Below are 26,303 nucleotides of genomic sequence, written 5' to 3' on the forward strand. Positions count from 1 at the left end.
TTGGCCCATATTTGCTCTTGCCTAAATATAGGAGAAGTAGACATATCTTGTGTGCAAGCCTACGTATCCAGAGTCAATAAGCGACTTTTTCCAGAAACCTATAGTAAGCTGAGAACACATCTCAGTCAATATTATATCTAAAAGCTTCCTTCAGTTTATCAAAAAGGCCTTGGGGCTTCATATTGCTTATTTTATTACTGTCCTTTCGATATGTAATGGAGCTGAAATCCGAAAATGCCTTTTCCTTTTATTTTTGTGAACCTTCAACATTGTTAATCTATTTCAGCTATCTTTAAGATTTCATCCCGAGTATTTGTTTATCATATCTTGCTCCAGTAACTGGAAAAGGTTTCATATTTCTACCTGCAGATCTTTCCTTAACTGTTATTTATTAGAAGCTAACTGTGTTTCTACGTTGACTAAAAACCTTCATTTGCTTTTGGTATTTGTTCATCACAGCTTTCTAAATTGCGTAATTTACTTAATTAACCTTAGGGAATGCTTGGAGTTAACATAGGGAGAAACATTATCCCCATTGTCTCTTTAATTATGCTGTGCTTTACTTGGAAGATAAATTCGTGATAAAAGGGGCCTATGGATCAGATAGTGTAGAATTTGATTAAACACATTCCTTAAGGGATCGTTGTTGGAACACTTTATAGCTGGGGAAAAAAATAACTAATTGAGATGTTGTCACAAAAGCTTGTCTGAGGGGCTCATTGTAAGATGAGTTGTAGACTCACACTTCTCAAAGGCTTAGGCCTCCACACCAGATTCTAAAATGTGATAAGCAGCTTACATATGAGTCTGATTGACAGACACATTAAACTTTGACTTGTCCTATATTTGTTAGCCTGTGTGATTCTAAACTAATCTGAAGTTGCTTTTCAAGGTGATGGATGTTTAAGAATGAGTAAGAGCCATTCTGCGGGGGAAAAATCCCCCTTTTTCCATTTGAAAAGAATTCTACATTTAATCCTAAAATGTTTACGTATACCTTTTTTAACACTTGTAAGCCTTATTGTTTTTACAGATCTATAAAGTTGATCTTTTTCTTGCTCATTAAAGAAGGACCTGAGATCAGGTATAATGCATATGGTGTTGTTGAGTTGCAGAAGTGTGTCAGTGGAAGTTAATGTTGTTTTGTGATCTTTGATTGATGGGAATTACATGTAACGTACATGAGGAGTACCGCTGAGCTTCTATTTGTTTGACTGGTCTTCTGTCTAATGGTCCCAGTAAATTTCTCAGTTCAAAAGAACATTCTATAAAGTTAGTCAAAGTCTGCTATGTTGCGTATCATTATAAAATTCTCAAGACAAATCATACCCTACCTCAAATTTGCTGTCTATAGAAAAATTAAACATCCATGGAAAATAAAGAGAAATCACAGCCTAAATGCAGAATAACAGCAAAGTACTCTTTGCGTTCAAGTAAGATCGATGATCTTTCTTAGAATTTTTTAATGATTGAATTAACTCCCAATTAAACCTGAAATATAATCAATTTCTATTTTCTCCATTGAATGGGTTAAATACCATACACAAGATGAAGGTGGAAGCCTAGGCCCAGGCTGGGGGTGTTCTCCATGAGGATTACTCCATGTGGAGCCTCGTGATAAGTACAGTATTTAATTACTGGGATAGAAAAAAAACTTGCACATGATTGCGATGATCAGGGAATGCTCAGCAGCTGATCCGGGGCCCATATAATGACAAACTTTGACCCAGCTGTAAGTTCCAATCCTCACGGACTTTTAGAAAGAAGCCTTTCAGAAGGAAAGCCCCCGGTCACATACTGGGCTTGAATTCCGTGGTTGTTTGTGGGCCAGAGTTTGAGCTGTCATCTGACCCTATTAGGTTTCAGTGCAGTAATTCAGGTAAAGGCAATATCTGAGATGCAGAAAAGTGGACAAACAAATCAAATCAAAGTTTATTTATCAAATGCACAACAATACAGTGTGCAGCAGTAGTTGCTGGCAGTGAAATGTCTTTTCTGCGAGCTCACAAGAATCACAAAAATCACAAAGACACAAAAATCACAAAGTTGAGGTTACGAAAATAAGGTTACATAATAATAGATGTAATAGAAATTGAATAAACTCAATATGAGTAGAGCTGCTATGTGTCCATGGTGTATGCAATATATACAAGTAGTGCAGGTATGCTGAATACAGTGAAAACTCTGTGTCCATGGAGCCATTACAGGTGATTTGCTAAAGGAGCTGCAGGTTGGCTGTTTAGCAGTCTTATTGCCCGCAAGGGCAAAGCAGAAGTAAACACAAAGGTTCGTGTCCCATATTCTTTTTTCTGTGGCCTTATCGTGCATGTTCCTCTGTGGGTAATACGCAGGTTCAGTGCAAGCAACAGCTCCACGTTTCCAAATCTCCTCCAGGTTCAAAAGAGCCCGAATCTGCCATGTTAAAAATCTATACAGAGCTCTGTGTAGTCTTTAGTTTCTTCTGATCCCAATTTATTATTACATAAATTACACATTTGTAGACATAGACTACCTTGGAGTGCAACTGAAGGAGAAATGTGTGCTTTGTTCTACTTTGCGTTGCGTAGAAACTTGGGTATCTAATTAGAGTAAGAACCTAATCCACATATTTAAACAGTGTTTAATATTACTCTTTGTTCTGGTTTGACTTGTTATCCTGGTCTTTGATCAAATACAACGCTGACTGTATAAACGGCTGCTCCAATCATTTTGAGTAGAAAACAAACAAGGATGTTGGTGCCTTCTGTTCACAGAATTAAAAATGATTTCCCGGTCACCCAAATGGTAGTATTGCTCATTACAGCTGTGGAAGAAGCTATCAAGTAATGGACTTGGTAGTGTGCCATACTGTAGCGATTTTAGAATGAAGGCTTTAAGTGAAAAGTCAATCAAACATAAGAGAAAGCAGGTCTTGTACCCTAGTAAGAGGAAATGCCTACTTCAAAAAAGGAACTATGTAATCAATAAAACTTTACTTTGTTCCCCCTCAGCTGCATACTGTTACTGTTCTAGTTTGGAGGCATTATTGGACATTAGCCTTTTTATGGTTTCACATAGTGGCATTTATTTCAGTGTTTGATTTTTGTTATCTCTTACAGCACACATCCTGCTCATGTTTGCAAAAATATGTAATTTAATCTTCTTTAGTCAAAGCCCAATAAAGCCACGGTTATCTAATTATCCTGGTTTTGGAAGAAACCCCGTGGGATTTTGGAAAAGTCCTCTTAAAGCAGATGATTTAATTACCATTGAATGTGAAATTACAGAAGCCTTTATAGCTGTTCCAGAAAAGCCCCTTTCGGGACAGATACACACATTGAAAATGCGGAGAGATGATTCAGGAACGGAATTTGCTATCGGAGTTACAGTCCAGACGTTGAATGATTTTATTTGGATGTGATCAATGTGGACTTTGTTGTTACGTTATTTGTTTTTTTAAGATCCTATACAGTGAGTTGTTGTGGAATTAAAAACTTTTCACTTTATGAGTGGTTAAGTATTGTAAGTTGCACTCTAATTTGGTTATGTGAACTGCTTATTTAGATTGGATAAAAAGCTGCATGTATGATGGATTAAATCATCTCATCAAGAGAAACCCAAAACGATTAGACTCTCCGTATAAGACGTACTTAAGGAATATTGTTTTTAAGATTATTAAGATTTAGTACTGGGTAATGTCAATCATTATGAAAACACTGAGCCGTATGTCACACCCACATCAACCTAGCCTGCTGAGCCTATGTGTCAGCTCCTAAGTGCAGGTCCAGCCTGTGTTATTAGCCAGGTTTTTCATATACAGCTTGATGCTGGGGTGTAATTTGACTGTGTAATATATGCCGCCAGTTACAAACAAGTTTCTGAGTCTGTCTAGCCTTGAAGATCCCAAGAATCAAATATAGAAACCAACAGTAGTCTACTTATTGTTTTTCAAGAAAATTACACCTTGCTTCAAACATACCTAAGCTGTTATTACAATACACATTTGTGAGCTATTACAGTACCACCAGCGGCAGAGATGCAGTATTGCTAATGCTTGGTGAAGTGAACTCTCATAGTCCTTAAGACTGAAAAAGACCTTTTTTTTGTGCAGTCTTTATAGAAGGATCCCTGGGGCAAGGCTCTTTGAGAAAGATTTGTTTTTATTACATTTTTGAATGTTTTTGAATTGAATGAATGCCTACTCAGTGTTTTGGCAAGTTGTTCACCATTCCATTTTGAATTTCTATCTTTTCCCCCCCAAATAGGTTTGTACTTTAGTTGGCTGTGAAACGGGGGTGCCGTGGAGTTTTGGAAAAGTCACACCGGAAGAATAAAAAAATGAATACATTCACCATTGCTCATGGAGTAACCCAAGTGTCGTGCTGCTCGTATGAGGGAGGGAGGCCACACCCCAGGACTCCTCACGCGGGGATCACATGTGGTGCGCGCTAGGTTTTTCAAGTTTGGATATAAACAAACAGTGGGGAGCATCCGAGAGCAGTTAAGCAAGAGCTCATCAGTCCCTGCCAGGACAAGGCGATGCAGGCACAGATTGAGTACCGAGATAAGCTCTGTTAACATTAATAATAATGTGCTCAGGCCCCTGACATGTGCAGTGGGGACAGGTGTACTACAACACATTTGTATTTGTGTAATAGCCAGTTACAGTGACAGTCCAGTTCCTGCGAGTTGTAGAGGTACTGTTGTTTAGCAGCTGATTAACATTTTGGAAGAAGCCAGGAATTTAGCTTTGTATCCAAGTAGTTTAAGTTAATTTTGAAAATGCCCAGGGCTCCCAGACTTGGCCTAGACCCTTTAGGATAAGAAGCATCACTTCAGATGTGATTCCTTTTAGCTTAGTGTTTGACTGTTGGAGGGCTGTATTTTAGTTCTTCTTCTGTTTTGCTTAAATTATTCTTAAATTTAAGAATGTCAGTGATAACCTCAGAGTCGGATAGTATGTAGAACAAAATTTTATTGGAAGACTATTATTCTGTATAATTTCCATTTTTATTAAAATGTCTGTACAGATTTCTCACTTTTCACTGTAGTGTTTTATAGCCAAACTTGTCTCTGTTATAATGTTGATAATCCACGCAGTAGAAGACTATCCTAACAAGGTGTCATTAAAAAGCCGCTACTTAAAATGATTGAGCCTGTCGGTTTTTACACTACTATGGTATCTTTGTGCAAGGTGCAGGAACTGTAAGTGGGTACAAGCATTGCTGGGAAGTTGTAGACTCTTGTACTACCTGCATTATCTTGCGTTATCAGTTCCTATGCGTTAAATAACTCACAACTGATTCAACTGGTGATTCAACTTTCTTTTCTTTTTTTTAATCCGTTTGCATGAATGGACTCTCCACTACTCTCAAGCCCTGCCACGGTGTCTTAACCTCTGACCCCCGCCAACACCAACAGTTCAACCTTAAAGGAACACACATTTTAACCTCACACCACAACAGAGACCAGGAGAAGCTTTGTCCTGGCCTTTACTACTTACATCATTTAAACTTCCAAGAGTTCTTTTCTTTTAATTTTAATAAAAAGTAATTGCTCCCAGTTTTTCATCCAGTAAATTAGATTAAAGTACTAACTGTATGTTTCATCCTGGAGGGAAAATACTTGGTTTCATCCCTTGTATATCTGCTCTTAGCCACCAACCGCCAATGTTTGCAAAAGCCTTTGCTTGATGTGCTGTGTGTTGTTGAGATGCCTCTTTCTTAAAACGTTAAAAAAATTGTCAAGTACACCTGTTTTCTTTATAGCTCCCCGTAATGGGTAGTATACTTGGAGGAGAGCAAAAATGTCAATACAATACCATACTGTAGTTTATCGCAACTGTGTTGAAGGTTGTCAAGTGGGAATTTTGTTTACATTGTCTGTTGTCTCGTGAAGTTCAAAGTGCAACCGACAGGTTAATTGAGCAATATGGACTGGGTGCTACCACGCCTGCAAATAAGCTACATTAGTCTGTATTCATAGTGCACATCTATGTCGAATGGGTTTTGAAGGGCAATACTTCAGCTTCCCTGAGAAGCGACTTTGCTACATTTGTCTCCTTAATTAAGGTGCATGTTTCATCTTTGGGAATGCTGAAGGACTTAAAAACCACTTAGAAAAAACAATCATAACTTAATAACATACTGCATTCCTTTTTAATATCCTTTGTTGCATCTGTCAAGTGATGCTTTATCTATTTTTTTAAATAAAAATATAAATACTTTCCCCTGCTAGAACACTGAACTACATACTGTACACTGCAGGAACAGAAACAAGTAGAAAGAGAGAAAGCCGTTTGTTCTGTCTAGTTTGTTTAGATGCTAGCAGCAAAGTGATCTGAGGATGTCATTGAGTCATTTCTTCAACAGTGTCTTGAACAACCTATCATGCCATTCCCAACAAAGCAGTCTCTCCCATTCTCCATCTTGAAAACGTTTCTTTGTAGTTTCTACTTGTGTCCTCCGGTTCATGTGTCACTGTCTATTATGAAGAACTCTGTAGGATAAGTCTTTGTCAATGTTTTTCAGGATTTTGAGTGCTTAAATGAAGTCTCCTTTTCTTCTTTGTTCAAGACTCAAAAAGTTAAGTTCTGTTACCTATTGGTATAAGAAGCATTTCCAGATTTGAAAGAATATCTGCTTCCTCTTCTCCAGACTGCTTCTAGAGAAGAGCAACCAGACACTCCTGGAAATGCGTCTTAACACTTGGTGGTCTTTTCGAAATCCATGTAGATTATCCCCTATATTCCTGTGGCCATACTGATGATCATTTTGTTTAGTTCAAATTTATTTTAATTGTTTCCATACCTTTATATGTGATAGAAGTAAGACTTAAGAGATTTGTCTCTTTCTACGGATGGCTGCTATATTATCTACTTAACGTGCAAAGGGTGTTTACACCTGTCTTGAGTTGACTCTTGGAATAGCTGTGTTAATGACCTGTGAATAATGTCTTCAAGTACTTTTGGTACAATGCCATCAGGCTCTGGCGATTTACACTATCTTAAGTGCTTCTAGTACCTGTTACACTTCTGGCACTTATAAGCTAATACTGTGTAATATAGAACTGTCTTTGCTCAGCATGAGGCATGTTGTCAATGACTACTTTGGTAAACACATAAGTAAAATATTCAATTAATTTATTAGCCTTTTCTTTTTTATTGTTTTATTGTCTAAACATTTCCTGTAATCTTTGACATGTTTTGCTTTGTCCTTCGTTGCTCTGTGGCTGTTTTGACACTGAAAAGGCCCTTTCTTTTTGTATTTTTGCCTTCATTGCAACATGTTTCCCACTCTGGGCCTTTCCACCATCCTTTCTACCTGTGCTTGCTATCTGTTGTACTCCAGCTGTTCTCCATTTCTTGAAGTGAATAATGCCTCTTATTTTTTCTTATATGATTTACTAAGCAGTTTTAGTCACTGCTTTCTTTTCTCTGTGATAGTCTTAGGAGGAATCTGTTGTGTGCTTCAGGGATAATCTCAAAATTGCCACCCGTTCTCTACTGATTTAATGTCTCCTACCCTGTACACTATGTCTCTTGAGCTCTGTCTCGTATCTTCATACTCTGCCTTCCTAGAATTGTAACCCTTTCTCTTAGACCTTACCTTGTTCAGTTTCAAAGCATGTCACATTATGATCACAGTTTCCCAGTGGTTCTTTGAAAAGACTAGGATAATACAGACATTCCCTCTTGCAGGCACTTTGACAGACGGGAGAAAAAAGAAGCTGTTAGTCACGTCTACCATTTCAGTTTCAGCTGCTGGCGTCCTCCGTAAGGAAAGCAACCAGAAACCAGACACGAGAGAATGGTGTCATTCGCACATTTAACTGCTGGAGATAAATTGAGGTCTCTTTCTCCTGTCTATTGTACCAATAAATCACTGTCAGGCACCACATCTATAATTGATAAGACTTCTAGAAAGAAGAGGTGGCATTTTATTTGAAATTACCACACTGGTTACTCAGGATTTGTGATGTTGCCAGCTCAGTATCTCTGTATATTTGAGATAGTTAATTAAAAATTGTGCATCAATGTAAAGATTTTCACATTTGAAAAGGCCTATTAACACATGGGATACCCGATGTTTTAGTCATTTTTGGACATTTGTATTTTGTTCTTGGCCAGAAGACCTTTCCTCCTGATGTAAAGATGTTAACTAACCATCAGCAATTTAGGACTGCACAGAGTCTTTTAACTCCGTTAAGATGTATGTTGTGCCATTGGCTTTTACAGTTTATAGTTCCGTGTAGTGTGACAGATTACATTTAGAGCCCTTTTAAGGAAAGGGAAAGCAATCCTACAAGAGTTAGTAGCACCAGAAAGGTACTATAAGTCAGTGCAGCTTGTCTCAGCGGGAGTACGAATTTCAGTTGTAGTTTCACATTTCTTTTTGAAACCCTGCAATCACAGTCTTTATGGTTAGGTAGAATGAACTGTCACGTATCCATTTCAATGGCACAGTAATTTGAAGATATGAAATTGTACCTGAAAAATTGACCATAATTGTGCTGCAAAGCAGTCTGAGGAGTACTCTGCAGCTTTGATAGCAAGGGGCTAATCAGGGTTTAGACTTTGGTATAGAAATGCAAGAATTGTGCTCGATATTCAGGATAGGAAATGCTTATTGTGTTTCTTATAGGTTGGTATTCAGCATCATAAGAGTGGATTAAATTGTGTAATTTGGTACAGTATTAACAGCTGCATTTTAAAACATGGATTCAATTATTTCTTCAATAATGTATATGTAGCATTGCATATATAAACCTGCATAGGCTTCCTGCGCTGTATCAGATTAACAGCTGCATCCAGGGCCTAAAAATGATAATCCTATGCCAAATATTAATTTTGAGAAATACAGTAGTAGTTTTGGATTATGCTTTCTGTAATCTCTTGAGTAATTCTCTTGAATACGTCGGTTAAGTATTAGGGACTCTCCTGAAAAGGCAAAACAAAGTTTTGTGGTTTGTTTTTGTCTTAATAATCAGAACTTTAACAACCTATACACGGAGCAGCTATCAGTGGGGCATCTCCCATTCAGCTCATGGGCTCATTTCTGAGAACAGGCTGTCACAGCAGGGTCATTCCCAGCATCATGTGTGCCAAGACCGAATTCCAGACTCACTGAGCAGTTTAGCCAGTCTGACCATGTGTGTCACATCTGAGCAGTACTAAGGTAATCTTAAACTTAGATTTTCATCGTTGAAATAGGCAGCATTGTGGAGTAGTTCTTATGGCTCTGGACTGGTAGCTGAAAGGTCATATATTCAAACCCCTGACTTGATTAAATGAGCACAAATATATGTCGATTTGGGTTAATGTGTCAGCTACATTAATTAGTTTAATTAATTGAAGTAGCAGAAGTCTCCATTAAGGGTTCTGCTCTTGCTCTCTTTATCTCTCTTGTATCCTTTTGCTAGGATGCAGATCTCGTGGATCACTGTTCCTGCCAATGATCAGACTGGGTGAACAGCTGAAGAATGTTAAGGATTTGTTCAAAGTATTATTTGGGGTTAGGTTTTATGTTATACAGCAGATCAGGATTACACATGTCCCGATATTTGATGAATAATTACGCCTAGTGTTTTGGTTCGTGGTTTGTATGGGCTGCTTGAGGTACACTTAAATCCAAATCTGGCGTTCCACAGCAAATGGGTTTGGCACCCCCTGATTAGTGACGGGTCAGCTGCACAGATTATTCCAAACAGCTAGAAATAATTCAAAACTGGGTAAACAAAAAGATAATATTTTATGTGCACAGGTGGACAGAGTATCATGCAGGTTGCAAAAACATGCTATAAACTTAAAATGGGGGGAACTCTTAGTTTGAAGATGGTACTAATAAAAGACCTAAGTTGCCTAATTTTTTCACCTGATGATGATGATAATAATTGCTTACACTTATATAGCACTTTTCTGGACACTCCACTCAAAGCGTAATGGGGACTCCCCTCCACCACCACCAAGTTGCAGCATCCACAGTGCGCCAGAACACTCAGCACACAGCAGCTATCAGTGGGGAGGAGAGCAGAGTAATGAATTCATAGATGGAGATTATTAGGAGGCCATGATTGGTAAGGGCCAATGGGAAATTTTGGCCAGGACGATAGGGTTACACCCCTACTCTTTTCGAGTAATGCCCTGGGATTTTTAATGACCACAGAGAGTCAGGACCTTGGTTTTACGTCTCATCCGAAGGACGACGTCTTTTTACAGTATAGTGTCCCCGTCACTATACTGGGGCATTAGGACCCACACGGACCGCAGGGTGAGCGCCCCCTGCTGGACCCACTAACACCTCTTCCAGCATCAACCTTAGTTTTTCCCAGGAGGTCTCACATCCAGGTACTGACCAGGCTCACACCTGCTTAACTTCAGTGGGCTGCCAGTTGTGAATTGCAGAGTGATATGGAATCAACAGTGAACAGGAAGCTCAGGATAGAGTACATACTGTATGAATACAGTACATATGAAACTGAATCAGGAGGTACGTCTTTAGACGGATGTTTGTGGGAATGGAAATGGGGAAGCAAGCTAGCCAGCCGTGATGTTGATGTCGATGGTATCAAGGAACAGCTAGGTAACTCATCGTCGTGATGGAGTCACCATTGGAGGATCCTCGGCTGACTTATCTACTCATTAACATAGAAACTAGGTGCCAGAATGGGCTCATCTGGTTCGAAACAATTGTTTTGAAATTGATTCATGACTTTTGAAAATAAGAGGGTCTAACTTTCTAAAACAAAATGCAGTTCTGTTTAAACATAAGTAAAAAAGTAACAGTATTACTACAGAGCAATAACATTTGAAAAAGAATTACCGGAAAAGCACTGGGGGAGTACTCTAAAATAAATAAAAGCTTGTTTTCTATTTTTGTAAGGGTGGCCTACAGTATGAATCAGACAATTATCATTTTGTTTACATAGCAACCCTCTGTTTGGTTGTAGATAAATGTTTTGGGTGTGGATTTTTTATGTTGTACTACAGTTTGCTTAGTCAAAGATATTGAGTCATAATTAAGAAAACAGGTATATCAGAATTTTTACAAATGATCACTTTCCCCCACAACCAAATGATTATTCATTTTTCAGGGTGAGAATGAAACTCGTATTAACACGCGTGGTTTGGTGAAGTGCTCCTCTGTCCTGTAATTTGTCCCTGCAGTTGGCTGGCCTCCTGTCAAGTGGAATAGACTCTGCTTTCTGCAGCCCTCTCTAGGAGAAGCATTGCCAATACTGGGTTGATGTAATTACCATTAATATACAGTATCAAAAGGAAAAAAGTATCTTGTACATAGCTATTCAAGATAAAATATGATGAATGAGAAAAAATGCAAGTACTGAGCCAACTTAGGTCTCGTGTGTCTCATATCACCAAATAAATGAGAAGGAAATTAGACACACCGCAGGACCAGGAGTGAGTTGGTTGAGAGGGGAAGATCACGTTATTAGCCATATACAAGTTCTTGCATCAGGAATTTGTCTTTTTTGCATACCCCAACTTGTTCTCCATGAGACACAGACAGAGAGAAGCTTGGGGTCAGAGTACAGGGTCAGCCATTGTACAGCGCCCCTGGAGCAGCTGGGGTTAAGGGCCGTGCTCAGGGGCCCAACAGAGTAGGATTCCTCTGTTGAACCGGCAACCTTCCAGCCACAGAGCCACCGCTCCGCCCTTTAAAAGTGGCTCTTTTCTTTGCTATCATTTTTGGTATGTAGAGCAAGTGTTTTAGATTTTTCCTTAATGTAGGCCTAATGTGGATATCTTATTTCAGTTGTTTGATCACTGCAATGTGATGCGGAGCAGATTATATAGGACATATTGGTTTAACCACTGCTATTGTAAAACTACTGTGGAAACTGACTTTGTACAGTGGCTTGGGCATTTAAAAATGTTGATAGTGTTTTTATTTACAATGTAAAGTTGTGATTTAATTAAAGCTCAAGGGCTGAATTTTGAATGTTTTGTATCTGATACACCACTAGATAACTGATTAGGCAGAAGGAACTTTAACAATGAAGGATGAGGAGTTTCAGATTTGTGCTTTCAGAAATCAGTTTTAAATTTGGATGGGTTTGTCCGTGATTATTTTTCTACAGGCTGCGTAATTTGTGTGTATGTGCAGTCAGTTTGTCTTTCTCCTTCCCCTAGAAATGCTGTGGACAGTAACCTAATTGTGAGACTTGAACTTTTTTCTCTTCAGACTGATATATCACAAGGTGTCTCGTGACAGACTTTGAAGTGATTGTGGTCTTCTTTTTACTGTGTGGTTTTATAAATTGTTGAATGTCTAGCAGTGACTTTTTTGGGGAGTAAAAAAGAATAATTTGCAGTTGGTGGTTGTTTTACTGTTTTACACACAAAAGCAAGCTTTCCCCGAGATGTTGTTTGCGTGTTTACATATAAACATACAGTACTAATATCACGTTTCCGTACAGCACACAATCGTGTGCCTTAAGAAGTGGGTTCGAAACGGATAACTGCTTGTGCTGTTTTTCGATTAGCCTTTATGAGATAATCCTATTAACCTGCTGACACTCGTCTACATGTTTTCACGCTACAGTAAATTGGTTGCAAACCTTGTGTTTAATTGGTCTGTTTTGCTTTCTTTTTCATTTTTATTTTAATTAAGTTACCTAAAATTATCATTTACGTGCAAAATAATCTGTAATGGCTTGTAATCATGTTTTTGTGTTGCTATTTTCCTTAATTAAAACCCCAAATGTTGGTTAATGATTCTGGGTAACATTTTGTAATTCTGCCTTATGTTGATTGTATGTTACTTACCATTGTGTGTTTTTTTTTTACAAAATATTTTGTGGTTTACAGAAAGGTATGGAACGGATCTTCTAGGCTATTATGTCATACTTGAGTTTGTGCTGACATGTATTTTTAAAGGTGTGTAGGTATAGCCTATTAAATTTGCAGCATTTTCTCCCAGTAATAATTAAAAAGTGGTTATTGGAGAAAAAATAAGTTGGCTACACACTTAAATGAAAGAATACAACTTTTTCTGCCAAATGTTGTACCATTATAATATATTTTTTCTGTTTCGTGCAGTGTTGAATGTTTACAGCATGGTATTATGAAAAGTTTCCCCTTTTAGCATCTGTGAGGATTTGCCGCAGGGCAGTGTAAGGAGAAGATATACGATTTTGAAGCAAGCATCTGCAAAGACACGACATACTGAATCACACACTCCACTCCCAGTTTGTTTTTTGTCTGCTACGGTGTTAGGCTAACCTTAACCTTTATAATGTGGCATGGGCATATTTTTGACACCTCTGTAGTTAGTTTTATCCCTCTGCTGGCAGGGATGCCAGACAAGACACCACCTTTGCTCTGAGGTTCTGGCACATCTGAGGGGCAACATTTTGCCACTCCTCCAGGCAGAATTGCTCTGGGCGCTTCAGACTTTTTGGGTTCCTTTAGTGAAATGCCTTCTTGAAATATAAACACAAAGTTTGATTGGACTGAGTTTTAGTGTGTAGTTAAACACGACTGTACCAATTTGGGGAGATGCTTCAGATCATTGCTAGGCTGGTATGTCCATGTTTGGCCAAGCTTGAGCTTATTGGAAGAGGAATCCAGGGATTGATTAAAATCATTGATTAAAAGGCATGATTTAAAATGTGTTAAGAGTCCTGCTATTTTAACAAGGGCTTCAGAAACATAAGGCCGATGTACCAAACTGCATATTTCACAGTATCTTCTTAACAAGAACTTTACCCTTTTTATGCCAGACTGATGAGCAAGGCTAAAACCTTTAAACTTTGTTTAATCCTATCATTAGATATGGTTCCAGTTGTCCTTCACCTGTGGCTTGGCAAATCTGATTCACCTCTCTTTTTGTGATTCATCCTCAGAAGAGGCTTCTTCCTTGCAGCCAAGCCATAAAGGCCACAGTCCTAGAGATTCATGGGTAATTTCCGATGTTGTCCAATATTCTGAAGATGCAGGTTTGTGTTGAAGGACTTTCAGCTGTTTCCTGGTTTTGTAGTTGCCTCCTGAACCGCTTGTATTCGTAGAGTGGCTACTATACGACTAGCCTTAAACTTCTCCATACCTGAGTATGGCTTTTTATAGCCATCCCCCAATTAATTGATATTAATAGTCATTTGCCCGCTGTCTTCAGAGAAGTCTATAGCCTTAGCCTTGAGTATACTGTATTATCAAATTTGTAAGTCTTCTCTTCTCAAATCTTGTTTTTTTGTTCTTAATTCATCGGGGATATGAATACATTTGAATGCACTGTATATAATTTATTTGAATCTGTTTAATGGTTGAAAATATATTCCAAGAAATGTTTTTCAGCTTTAATATTTCTAGCATGCAGAAGCATGTCTCAGTCATGTGGTATAACAATCTGTTTTTTTTCACTGGTGGTCTATGAAATGATATTTAGAGATTCTAGGGGCCAGTCACAGATTTTTCTGTTAAATAAACTGCCACATGATTTAAGAACTCCCTTTGACAAGGTATATGCAGGTTGTTTTAAATGCTAAGATTATATATGGTAATTGCAGGGTCAGGTATTCTGTATTTTTGTGTATGGATTTCTCTTTTTCAGTTTATACGTGTTAGATCAACTCAAATTATCTTCTGCATTGAAGACTTCCCCTTTTGCAGCGTTTGAAGTATACAGGACAAGTCTGAAGCTTGCAGTACTGTTTTACAAATTGTAAAGAATTTATACTTAGATCATTACAGCATGATGACTGTCTTTCATCTGTCCTTGCTGATTTGTGAAGTTGCTATAGTACATGTGTTTAATATTGACACTCAGCGGTATTAGTGTACACTTTACACAAATAAGAGTAAATGTATTACAGCTTCTTCCAGTGACGCAGAAATACCTTTCAGGAATGATCTTGTGGAAGAATCAGGAATAATCCGGTGATCAACGTGATCTGTGAAGTGAAGCTCCTTGGATGTTAATTGATAAAAATTGAAGAAATAATATAGCTGCAGGTTCTTCAGATGAACTGTATCATACAGTGGAGTGTCGGAGTCTGAAAGAAAACAGCGCTGACGGAGAATACAGCTTTATTAGGCAGACTCGGCCTGAGAGACCGGAATGATTGAAGAGGGGGAGGAGTAGCACTATACACATATTCAGGCCTAGAAACTTGGCTTAGATGAATAATGGGTCTTAGAATTTATATAGGTCAGATTTACAATCTAAAGGAATATTTAGGAGTTGGCTAGATATCATCAAATGCTGACATTAATTAGAATTGTGTTCTGTATAAAGAAATTAACTATATAAAATAAAAACAATATAAAATATATTTTAAGGTTTTTTTTTTTAATTGGAGACTTCAAATTTCCTCACATAGACTGGAGAACCTATAGGATTGTCAGCAGAAGATACTGGAATGTTAGACATGCGTCATGTTGCTGTTTAATGCACATTGCTGGGGCACCTTAAAAAAAGATTTAATTGAGGTCTCTGATGTGTTATTTGAAAATGTACTATAGTACAAATTGTGAACTAGTGCTCCCAGGAGCAAACGCCTGTCACATTTGTAATGTGATCTCTTCCTTTTCTCTAAGGTTCTACCTGTTCATTGTATTTGATCTTAATGCTTGATCTGAATGCGCCACTCTAAATGTAGGCGCTACTGATGTTCAGAGCAGAGATAAGGCTGTTCGTGATGATGTGAGCATTAGATGCTCTTATGCTGTTGTATATTTACTACCAGCCTGAACAAAATTGGGCTTGGCAATTCTAGGGTCATGTGACGTCTGCTCAATTTCAGGTTTCGGTTTTCACGTTTTTTTCAAAACAGTTGCCTTAAATAACTGACTGTCTAAAATGGACTAGGTTTTACTTTAATCCTCCTCACATCTACCCCAAAACATGCACAGTGTTGGACAATGCACAAATGCAGTTTTATCAGATGAGTACAAAGCTTTGAACAATTATTTACAGGCTGATTGTAAAGTTAGTCCTTTTTTTTACTATCATTGTGTAGAATTAGCTCATGTAATTAGCTAAATAAATCTAACATTAGCCAGACATAGTTGGAGTGTTTCTTTGTCTTCGTTCGTTTTTGCAATGTTTTTATAGTACCTTGATAATTGTGTCCCACGAAAAAGTTATGCAGGAATTAAGTATGCATTCTCAAAAAAATTTTGGTTAATCTTTTTACTGGAATATGAACTCAGATTGTGTAAAACCAAGTAAGGGGTAAATAAATGCAATAATGTGTCATGTTCAAAGATACAACTGAACTAGATTTAAATTCAGTTTATTGGTGTGAAGTTTGGTTATGTGACAGGACACCTGTATGTTGCAATGTTGCTGCATTCATTGATATCTGTGTAGTTCTGGGGCTGTTAAGACACCTGCATGATTATTTTCTATAATAATTATTTCTGATAATTCTGATGGTCCGCTACAACTGGTTTTCAACCTGGAGGAAGTGTGCTCAGCTTGGACCTTACTATTATATTTATTGTAACTGTGTGAGTTAAGGATGTTATTTCAAGGACGAAAGGTTAGATGTGTCTCTTCTCAGTCACCTGGCATTAGCGGAGGAGACATTTTGTGTGCTTGTGCAGTTTTATCAACATGCGGGACATTTTTCCATCATTAGGCATCATTAGTAAGTAACAAATACCAGGCTTAATGCCACACTGGTCTGGTGAGCGTGTCTGTCGGCAGTCACTCCTTGCCTTAACAAGTTCTGAGGTTGTGAAACCGGAACACTCACACCACAAACAATTCTCCTTGAGGTCTTAGTTTTCACAAAAATGATAAATTCCTAACATTAGAGTGGCGCACCTTCTTGCGTTTCAGTCATAAGGTTAAAAGGGTTGAACTCTTAAAGAGAAGTAGTTCTAAAAAGTGGCTGGTGGTGTTATAGTCCAATAAAACTAAACTGCTGACCGAATGGAATGGGGGCCATTAGATCTTCTAAACTGACCATTCTGAAATCCATGAAAGCAGTCGCCTTCACAGTGGAGAAAGGCCATCTTAAACTTTTCCACAGTTTCTTACAGTAAAGGAGATTTGTCCTAGATTTGTGCTTACCTTTGGAGATGAGGAATAAAGAACTGCACATAAAATTACGCCTGTGCTTGAGGCATTAAAGTTAGGTATTGTGTATTTATAGATCAGTGAATCGCTGGATGCATGAGTAACTCGGGCTTTTCAGCAGAGCTTGCTCCGCCACAAAATACAAATAAAAATTGCTTCTGACGCAAATAAGCAATCCACATTTCCTTAGAAGTAAACAGTTGTAATACTGGCCTGCGTCTTACTTCAGGCTGTAAAGCAGGAATCTGCAGCCCAGGGATGGGTGCTGTGGGTTGGTGGGTGGGATCGTGTTTCAGCAGTTCAACATTTTTGACTAAATCTGGGAGGGTGACGGAATCAATCCGGTTCATCCAACCTGTTGTGAGTTCATAGTGAGTCATTAGGCGTTCCCTGGTGACCCTGTTTCTTGTTAGTTTTCAATTTACCAGCACCACCTGTGCGACTGAATGAAGTGAAGCAATATCTGATGGTGAACTTCTGCAGGTACACCCACCATCAGATTTCTTTAAGTAGATAACAGAATTTTTAAAAACATGCTTTCCAGCTTTGTTAAAATGTTTAACAAAGTTAACAGAGCGTACTGTATATATATATGGATATTTATTTTGAAAGAAACTTGTGGTTGTAAGGTTTGAAGGGCAGCAAAGATAATCCATGGGAATTTAAAGTATTGCATTTTTTCTAACTGTGGAAAATCCAGGTATGTTTGGAACTTGAGTGAATATCCCATGTAAGTTGTATGGAGGACTCCTAGCCCTTTGATGTCTAAACAATCACTCCAGGACTGGTCTGCAGTGCATTGAAGGAAATGTGTTGGTCTGAACTACCTTTTTACTGTATATATGATATAAGAAATGAAGCTCAGTTTCACTTTCAATGCATAATTTGGTCTCCCAAAGTGCTAGTACTTTAAAAACAAGTACTTCAGGCCTTCTCCTGTCTAATGTGTTGTTTTCATTTTTACCGTATTGCAGCCTAACAATAAGTGAGGTCGAAAAGTTTGTCAAAATATGTACCAGGAAAATAATGCTAAATGAATGGAAAATTCTAGAAGATTTTATCTAAAGACGAAAGGACTTTTTCACAAAAAGTGAACCGCACGATAGAGAAGTTTAGAATTTCGTGTTCAAAAATATTTTTTTCCAGGGAGAGACATGTTTACCTTTGCCCCATTACACTTGGTTCTAGAACTGAGAAATGTACTGATCTTCGAATAATAAAGATAATAAGGAAATTGTCCATCTTTTTATGTGATGTGAATACCTGAGAGGTTGTACTGACAGCCTGTGTACTTGGCGGTGCTGGAGAAGACCTTGCTACTATAATTTTAATTCAGTTTGACTTGGATATTTTCCAGTAATGAATCCTCAAAGTGTGATGTTGATTTATTGTCTGGTAGCGGAGGTCCTACAGTGTCAGTCTGGAGCAGGGGTTGGCCACCTTTCAGAAGGGGTGTGCCAAGAGCTGGCTCGTGCACTTGTTTTTACAGATTTACATGCCATTGATGTTTTTTATTGTCAATAATAGCCCTACTTACATCTGATTGATCTTATCATTTAGTGTGATCCTTGTGCTTGCTTTCCTTTAATGAGTTCAGTTGTTAACCAGCTATGGGAGGAACAAAGAACTGACTTTAATTTTTGAAAATACCTGTTCACAGAGGTGTGTTGATCCAAATGCTGAAATAATTCCCAAATCTCTGTCTGAAAAAAACATCAGTGATTTGAACTCCATTTTTTATTCCTTGCAATCTTATGCACATCTAAAACACCATGTCTCAAAATCAAATATGAAAGTTGTGAAAAATCACAAATTGCCTTCAACAAATTGCAAGAAGTTCGACATCTTTAGGTGGTTTAATGAAGGCACTATTGAAGTTCCAAAAAATTGAAAATTGAACGAATATCGAACTTCAAGCTAACTTTACTGCATTGCAGTATCAAAGCTGTCTGGTTTAATAAACATCAGACTAAAACTTTGGAAATCCAGAAATCTGACAGAAAATTCTGAAGCCAGTTCTTGCATGTACACTTCAAACTTGGCAACGTGGACTGTGCAATGTTTTGAAAGATATCTGAAATAGTGGAAAGTTGAGGTGTCAATGTCACAAGAAAAAAAATAAGTGTTGCAAGAAGTGCCTTTCATGTTTCGAAAGACCCATAACAGTTTGATCTACACCCTGCAGATGGAGGTTGACTTCATTCACATGCATGGTGATGTTGGCTAGAAACGTTCGTTTTGCAACCTATTTTTCATTGTGCGGTTTGGCATAGTTCTGACATTTTCTGGGGGAAAAAAAACGATCTTGATTCCATTAAGACAGCCCACAAATCGTGCCAAAACCTTCCCATGGCTTTACAATGTTTGACTTTACACTTAAGTGTGAAAAATGTTATTAGAGGCACAGTTTGCAAGCTTTTCAGTGAAAACAATAGCCTAAAAAATAATGCAGTAAATAAACCAGGTAGCATGTTGAATGTAGAGAATTACGGATCAGTCAAGCAAAGTTTTTATCTTAATTTTTTCCTGGCTTATTAGACTTTCGTTGCACATGCAATTGAAAACCCCTTTGTGTGCCAGTGACAGCACATGTGCCATAGGCTGTCGCCTCCTGGTCTAGAACCTGGAGTAACAAAGACTGCGTGATGATTGTAGAAAACTGTATATCCGTTTATAATATTCTTTACCTTCTGCTCTGACTTGTTTCACTTAATCAATGTGAGGTTTCCGCAATCACCGAGTTACTGCAGTCATAATAGTTATATAATATAGAACCATAGAATAGAACCTCGGTTTCTCATTGATAGAAGGCTACTGTCTCTTAGGAGCCGTCCATAATGCAAAAAGTCAGAGAGCTGAAAGTGACATGGAGAGCCAAGACCCAGTCTAAGGTAAATGCTCCTGTGTGTGTATGTACTGCAGGTAGCATGTGGATGGCTATCGGTGTCACAGTTTTGTTTGACCTCTTTGCTCTGGAATCCAAGAACACTTCCACTGTCAAAAGCCTCCATTAAACTGTGATGTTTGAAAACACAGAAGCCTGGACTCCTGTTTGTGCATATCTAAATCCCAGCAGTAATGCACTCCCTGCATCAGTAACAGGGCTCGTACTGAGTAAGTTACACAAGAGACGGCACCCACTCTGAAATCTAGACAGTGCAGCTTGTGCTGCAGCAGAGGACCCAGTCTTTGGGCTGGGTGCAGTAATCCTCTGTCAGCCCGGCTCAGACCCTGTCAGGGGCAGAGGAAAGAGCACACCTGTCTGCTGTAATTTCATTTTTCACAAGCACTTGCTCACGAACATTTTCGCTGCGTACGTGATATTGATCATATGTTAAGATCACTGATGCAATAATCTTGGTCAAATTACACCTTTTTGTTATCAGCTACTTGGGACAACGTGCTTGTCTGACAGTTCACCGATGAGTTCAACTACTTCTGCATGTGGTGATCATTAAAATGTTGATTTGATGTGAATACATTTTCTTTTCCTGCTGCACTAAGCTTAAATGTCTCCCAGGCTCAGGAAGTCCCTAGTGTTCTGTGAATTATGGTTTTGACCATTCTGTGTTAACAAATGGCTTTTGGCCTGTCTGGGTTTCATCTGATTAATTTTAAAATCTATCTGGCCTCTGACTTGCTCCAAGTCATTTTATAGATTAATTTATTAAATGCCAGGCTTCCAGGTGTTGTTCTCATAGTAGTCGTTGAACTTCACCATTTTTTAAACACGGCAATGCAGTGTTTTTTGCGTTTTTGTCAATAGTTTGTAGTTTTGTTGTTTGTTGAATGAGAGGATTGCATTTTTGCGGACAGGAGATGTAGCATTTCTTTTCTCTCTTCACTCCAGGTCTGATTTGGATCTAAATTAAAATCGCTCAAAAGCAAAAAGACTACGTGAAAATACTTTTGTAATAGGGTTGACCGAAACATCTGTTTTGCGTTTTGAAAGAGCTCCGCAAGAGATTGTGAGAATTTGCTTTACTAATTGCATTAAGGAGTAGCGTTAGGAAGGCCAGAGTGTACAAGCCCAAAGTGGGATTTAGCTAGGACACCCTGCTCAGAACATGCCTACTCTTATGCAAGAAAAAAGCCTTGGCATCTTTAATGACCAAGCAGTCAAGACCTTGGTTTAAGGTCTTGCTAAAAGGCAGCACCTCCTACAGCACAGCGTCTCAAGTCACCATACTGGGACATGGTTTGGAAATTCTGGTCCAGGGGGGAGAGTGCCACCTACTAGTCAGCTGACACTTCTTATAGCTGCAACCTAGTTTTCCTTGGAGGTCTCTGTTCTGGTAGTGACCAGGCTTAATCCTGCTGAGCTTCTAAAATCTGACAAGATCGTGCTACAAGGTCGTAAGTCTGCTCTTACCAGCATAGTCTACAAAGTACAAGGAGAAATGTGTTATATGGTAGTAGAGAACTGAATTGTACAGGTTTCTGTGTGACAGTTTAACAGCCCAATTTCTTCCTGTATACTACAAAGCCGAACTGCTTCTCATACACCGATGTCATTAATGCCCTTTTTCTCCTAGTTAATCCACTTCCTGTGAAGACAGCTTAACAGGTCAACTCACTTCTTATTATATGGTATGCAGACATAAGATATGAATTTTGCTTTGCTCAGTTTTTAATTTAATCTGGGATTTCTTTTCAGGGCTTCTGATCAGTATATTCCTTGATTATCAATCATTTGAAAGACAGAAATCAGCAGAAACTATTGCTATTTTTTGTAGGAAAAACTCAAAACTCAGTATGAGGGTGTTTAATATGTGTGTTCCCAGGGGATGAAGAACACGTATTTGCTTTTCCACAAAATTACACAAACGGTTCCAGCTGAATAATGAGCTACCACAGAGCTGGAGTATGAAATCTGTACTGTCCTATTTTTGACAGAGTCAGGATTTCTGCCAAGTCAGAATCTCTGGCTCACCGTTTCATCCTGTTTGACATTCTCCCATCCTTCCCCAGTGTGGGCAGTAGGCACAGTGGTAAGACTAGAGATCTGTGGGCGTGTCAACAAACTGAACAGCTGCTCGCCTTAAGCATGAAGAGCAGCTTCAGAAGTACCTGGAGCACATTACTACCACTGCTTTTTAAAACCCACAGACTTCAGAGATGGCACTTGTATTCGGGACTTTTCATGAGGCGACTTCTGAAGCAACTTTAAACAAAATGATATCTGACAATTATAAAATGAGGTTCAATGTCTTGGTTTAAAACACTTCAGTTGTTTTACAAATGTCAGAAATGTACCGGAAGATGTGTTATGCAAAATTGCTTTTATGCTTACTCCTGTGTCTAATCCTCTTCCTTTCCTGAATTTCAGAAATACTCTCGTTGGCTAACCTAACATCTTCCTCATCCTCAGCACAGTTGCAGTCAATCTTACCTTCTCTGACTCATTTACTATTTATGAAGAAAGGAGCATTCCACCACTTCATGTTACCGGTGTTCAGATCAAACCTGAAGTTATTACTTTGCCTTTGTGTTACACATGTACTGGAAAGTTAACATCAGAGCCACGTGTTTAGCAGATGCCTTTGAAAATACTGAAAATGCATGCTCAGGAACAGTTACTTTTCTAAAGGTTGTAATTTTCATAATTTAGTCGTGTTAACAAAAAGCAAAACTGAAACTGATAGATGACTAAGGTGTTGCCAGGCAAGGAGTTCACACATGCTATGCTTTCTGTTTATACCCTTCCTCTGGAATTGGCATTTCCAAAGGCTGTTCTACTTGTTGACTTACTGGTAAGTGGCCAAAATAAAGAAACCCGAAGGCCATGAGTATCAGTACGTTTAGCATCAAACACTAAAAATTAATAAAAAATATTGCATTTATTTGCATGTATTTGCGACCATACTGTCTGTTCTGAAGGACCCTGGAGTGCTTCTGACAAGAAGTGATGGTTATACCTGATACTTTTAATAATAGTTATTATGCTACCAGTACACCTCTTAAGATGTTCAGTCAGCCTGCTAATTGACGGCAAATCTATCATAATACAGAAAGTTAAAATGTCATCCAAGTTTAAAATCAGCTCCTTGAAGAAATGAGAAAAATCTGTGATACTCTGGAAAAAATTTTTTTCCTCTGCTTAAGCTGTGAACATACTGTACCTGCTGAGTAAATCCTGGGATGTTTGAAGAGAATTAGAAAAAGTTAAGCAAAGCATTAGCATATCCATCCATTATCATATCGTATTTCTGCAATCGCAGGTGTATTAGTTGACTTTATTTAATACCTTTTGTTACTTAAATGCATTAAAGAGTTTCTTTATGAATACAAAAATGAATTTTGCAAGGAAATCTGTGCACAAGACAAACCCATCATTAGTATTTTGAAAGGCAGATAGGCATTTAAATAAGCATCGGCAGACTTATGATCAACCATGAAATATATTAACATTCATTTTGAAGATGTTGTATAGTTACATTACTTAAATATTTGAAATCACAGTTATTAGTGTCTGCCTTCCAAATACCAAATTCATAGTGAAAATAGTTTCTGGATGTTGTGAAATGTGCACTATACTGGCTGATTGTCCCCATCATATATGCTGTGATCCTACCTTCTCAATATATAACCAGTCAATATATAGACTGCTTTTCCCCCAGTGGGCTTAAGAACTGAAGATACATTATATACTTCACTGTACTTTTTTTTGTCCATGGCACATTTTCAATACTCATTGATCTGTCATTTTCTAAATTTGGTCTAGAAGTGAAAAGCATTCCTGATTCAAAGGCCTGTGGCAAAGACAAAGGCTGTAGTCTCTAGTTGGGATAATTCCACAGGGGGTAAAAACCTAATCTATTATTTCAGTACAGATTGGCCTCAAGGAAATTATTGATGGCCAGACATTTTACATTAACTAATAGAGGTAAAGTATGTTTGATCAAAATGCCTATCTTAAGATAACTGTGACTTAATGCTGCTAATAATTACGAGATATATTATGTAAAAATAGAGTTTTTGTAATTATTTTGCAAATCTTTATATCTCCAAAAGATGTATATTTAGCTTATATCCTCTCCTGAATTTGCTAGTTTTTAATTAGTATTTACTATGAAGTGGAAAAACTCCTTACTAAGCAAGAATACTTTTAATAGATTTTATGTACATTTTTAGTGCTTAACATTCAACACCCTGTTATTGATGTGTTGATATTGATTGAGGTGAGCTATAACTCTTCTACTGTAAAAAAAAAAGAATGATCGGGTTTGTGTGCAAATTTCACTGCTTAGGGTGCTTATGCAGTATGCATGATCTTACAGATCTGACAGTATGTTCATTATATCATCATATATTCAGAATATTTCTGGTGTGGATTTTCTGAATGGTAACAATTTCAGCTTTTGTTGTACAGAAATAACAGATTGCTCTGCATAACTATAAATTCTGTCCTTGACATGTTTAATCATCAACTGTTCAGATAAATGCAGCATACCAAGATCATGAGGGTTCAGAAAATGAGGCTAATCAAAATGTGAGATTATAACTCATAAAAGTTATGATTTAAGACTTTTTGGAATGTACTTCCATTTTATTTGGTGTGAATTTGATTAATTTGTATGTTTTAGATGGACACTTGTCACTAATATGCAGAGTTGATGAATGGGTGATTCTCTCCTGTTAAAATTCCTTGTATGTAAGGACCTGTGGTTTCCTTAATCATCACTGCAATGCATAAAACCAGACCAAGACAAAAGACTTCACCCAAAACAATTTTTTTTCTCTATTTAGCTTTGAAGCTGTACAGTAGCTCCAACTTGGATACAGCTTAGACTCATTGTTTTCACTGTTGTGTACGAATCAGAACATGGTAACTTAAAGTACTGTAACAGAGTTAGCTTGATTAGATTTTAATTAAGCAATGTTACAATGTGTCAGTAAAGGACTAAAGTGTTATCACTAGTTTGAAAGTTTTGATTTACATGACATTAACTTGGGTGATCTGTGTTTCTAATTTAATTACGGTACACATGTTAAATGTTTTGGTGAACTTACACTGACTTTATAGGCATGTATAGGATTATCAAGGAATTGTGTAAAGAAAACAGAAAATACATTTTTCATGTGTAGTGCAGTGTTGAGAATTGGCATACTCCAAAGTTCCAAGTTCCCTGATATACATAACGAGGCCAAATCGAGTTTACTTCTTTGTTTTGTTTATTGTTTATTATTTACTAAAAGGAGAAGAGAGGTTTTATTCGTTTTGGTGGTGTTAATTATTAGCATTGCATGATCAGAAGCATGAAGATGAGGACACTTTACGCTTTGGATAAGCCATGAGAAGTTCTCTAACTGACTGAAGCTCTGGATCTGCAGTGTTAACCTCCGCCTTTATTCTGATCCAGCAGAAAATACTACTATGATATTACATGTACGAAAACATTTCCTTTTCCCCCCCAATAAAGCTCCTCCTACAGTATGTTGAAATTCCTTTTTTTTTCAGGTACGGAATTCGCCCGGAAAATGTAATCATCTATGGACAGAGCATTGGAACAGTACCGTCTGTGGATCTTGCTGCACGATACGAGAGCGCTGCTGTCATTCTTCACTCTCCTCTGACCTCAGGAATGCGGGTAGCTTTTCCAGACACAAAGAAGACCTATTGTTTTGATGCATTTCCAAAGTAAGGATTATTTCATTTATTTTGTATTGTAGTGTTTTGGGTCTGTGGTGTTTCTTAATGTTGGTCATTGATTCTGCTACATTTATTGTTTTCCGAATAGGGTGTGACTGGAAATGTCACTTGGTTAAGGATGTGATATCTATGCAAAATACATGCCTAATTATTAAAACTTGAAATCATTTAAACAAAAACAGTTCTGTTTCTGCAGTTCCTAAGCTTACTGCATTTTGCTGAATATATTAAATATTTGAAACTAACATTGGGATCTTTTTGGTTTTGCACTTGTGTAACTTTTGTATCCTTGACTAACTTCTATTCCAACTTCTATACCACAAGTTCGGTATTGTAGAAAAAGCTGACGTATTTTCCGATAACTGATTTGACCTTTATTTTTCCTTAGTGAATGAAAAAAAACAATATTACACTCATTAGCTTGTGAGATATGGAAACAACAGCTTTTTTTAAAGCAAATTAAAGAGAATAGGAATCAAACCAACATGCTTAAAAGACGTAATTTCTGTGATCTCATGATGTCTTAAAATCATTCAGGTAAATAGAAAACAAAATGGTTAAATATAAACAGCTGAGTGAAAATTGCAAAAAAAGTAGGACTTGATCTCAATATTTTCAATGGAGAGCTT

At 37.8% G+C, this 26,303-nt stretch overlaps 1 protein-coding gene across 2 annotated transcripts in view; it reads left to right on the top strand.

Annotated features, from left to right (window-relative positions):
• Nucleotides 1-26,303, top strand: part of abhd17b (abhydrolase domain containing 17B, depalmitoylase) — a 34,105-nt gene that overhangs the window by 4,083 nt on the left and 3,719 nt on the right. For both annotated transcript variants that reach the window (XM_088911586.1, XM_088911585.1), the window contains exon 3: nucleotides 25,483-25,662. In XM_088911586.1, coding sequence (XP_088767712.1) covers nucleotides 25,483-25,662 — 180 coding nt within the window. The remainder of the gene's footprint in view (nucleotides 1-25,482; nucleotides 25,663-26,303) is intronic.

Source organism: Atractosteus spatula, chromosome 3 (assembly GCF_055471065.1).
Source record: "Atractosteus spatula isolate fAtrSpa1 chromosome 3, fAtrSpa1.hap1, whole genome shotgun sequence".
Classification (NCBI taxonomy): Eukaryota; Metazoa; Chordata; class Actinopteri; order Semionotiformes; family Lepisosteidae; genus Atractosteus; species Atractosteus spatula.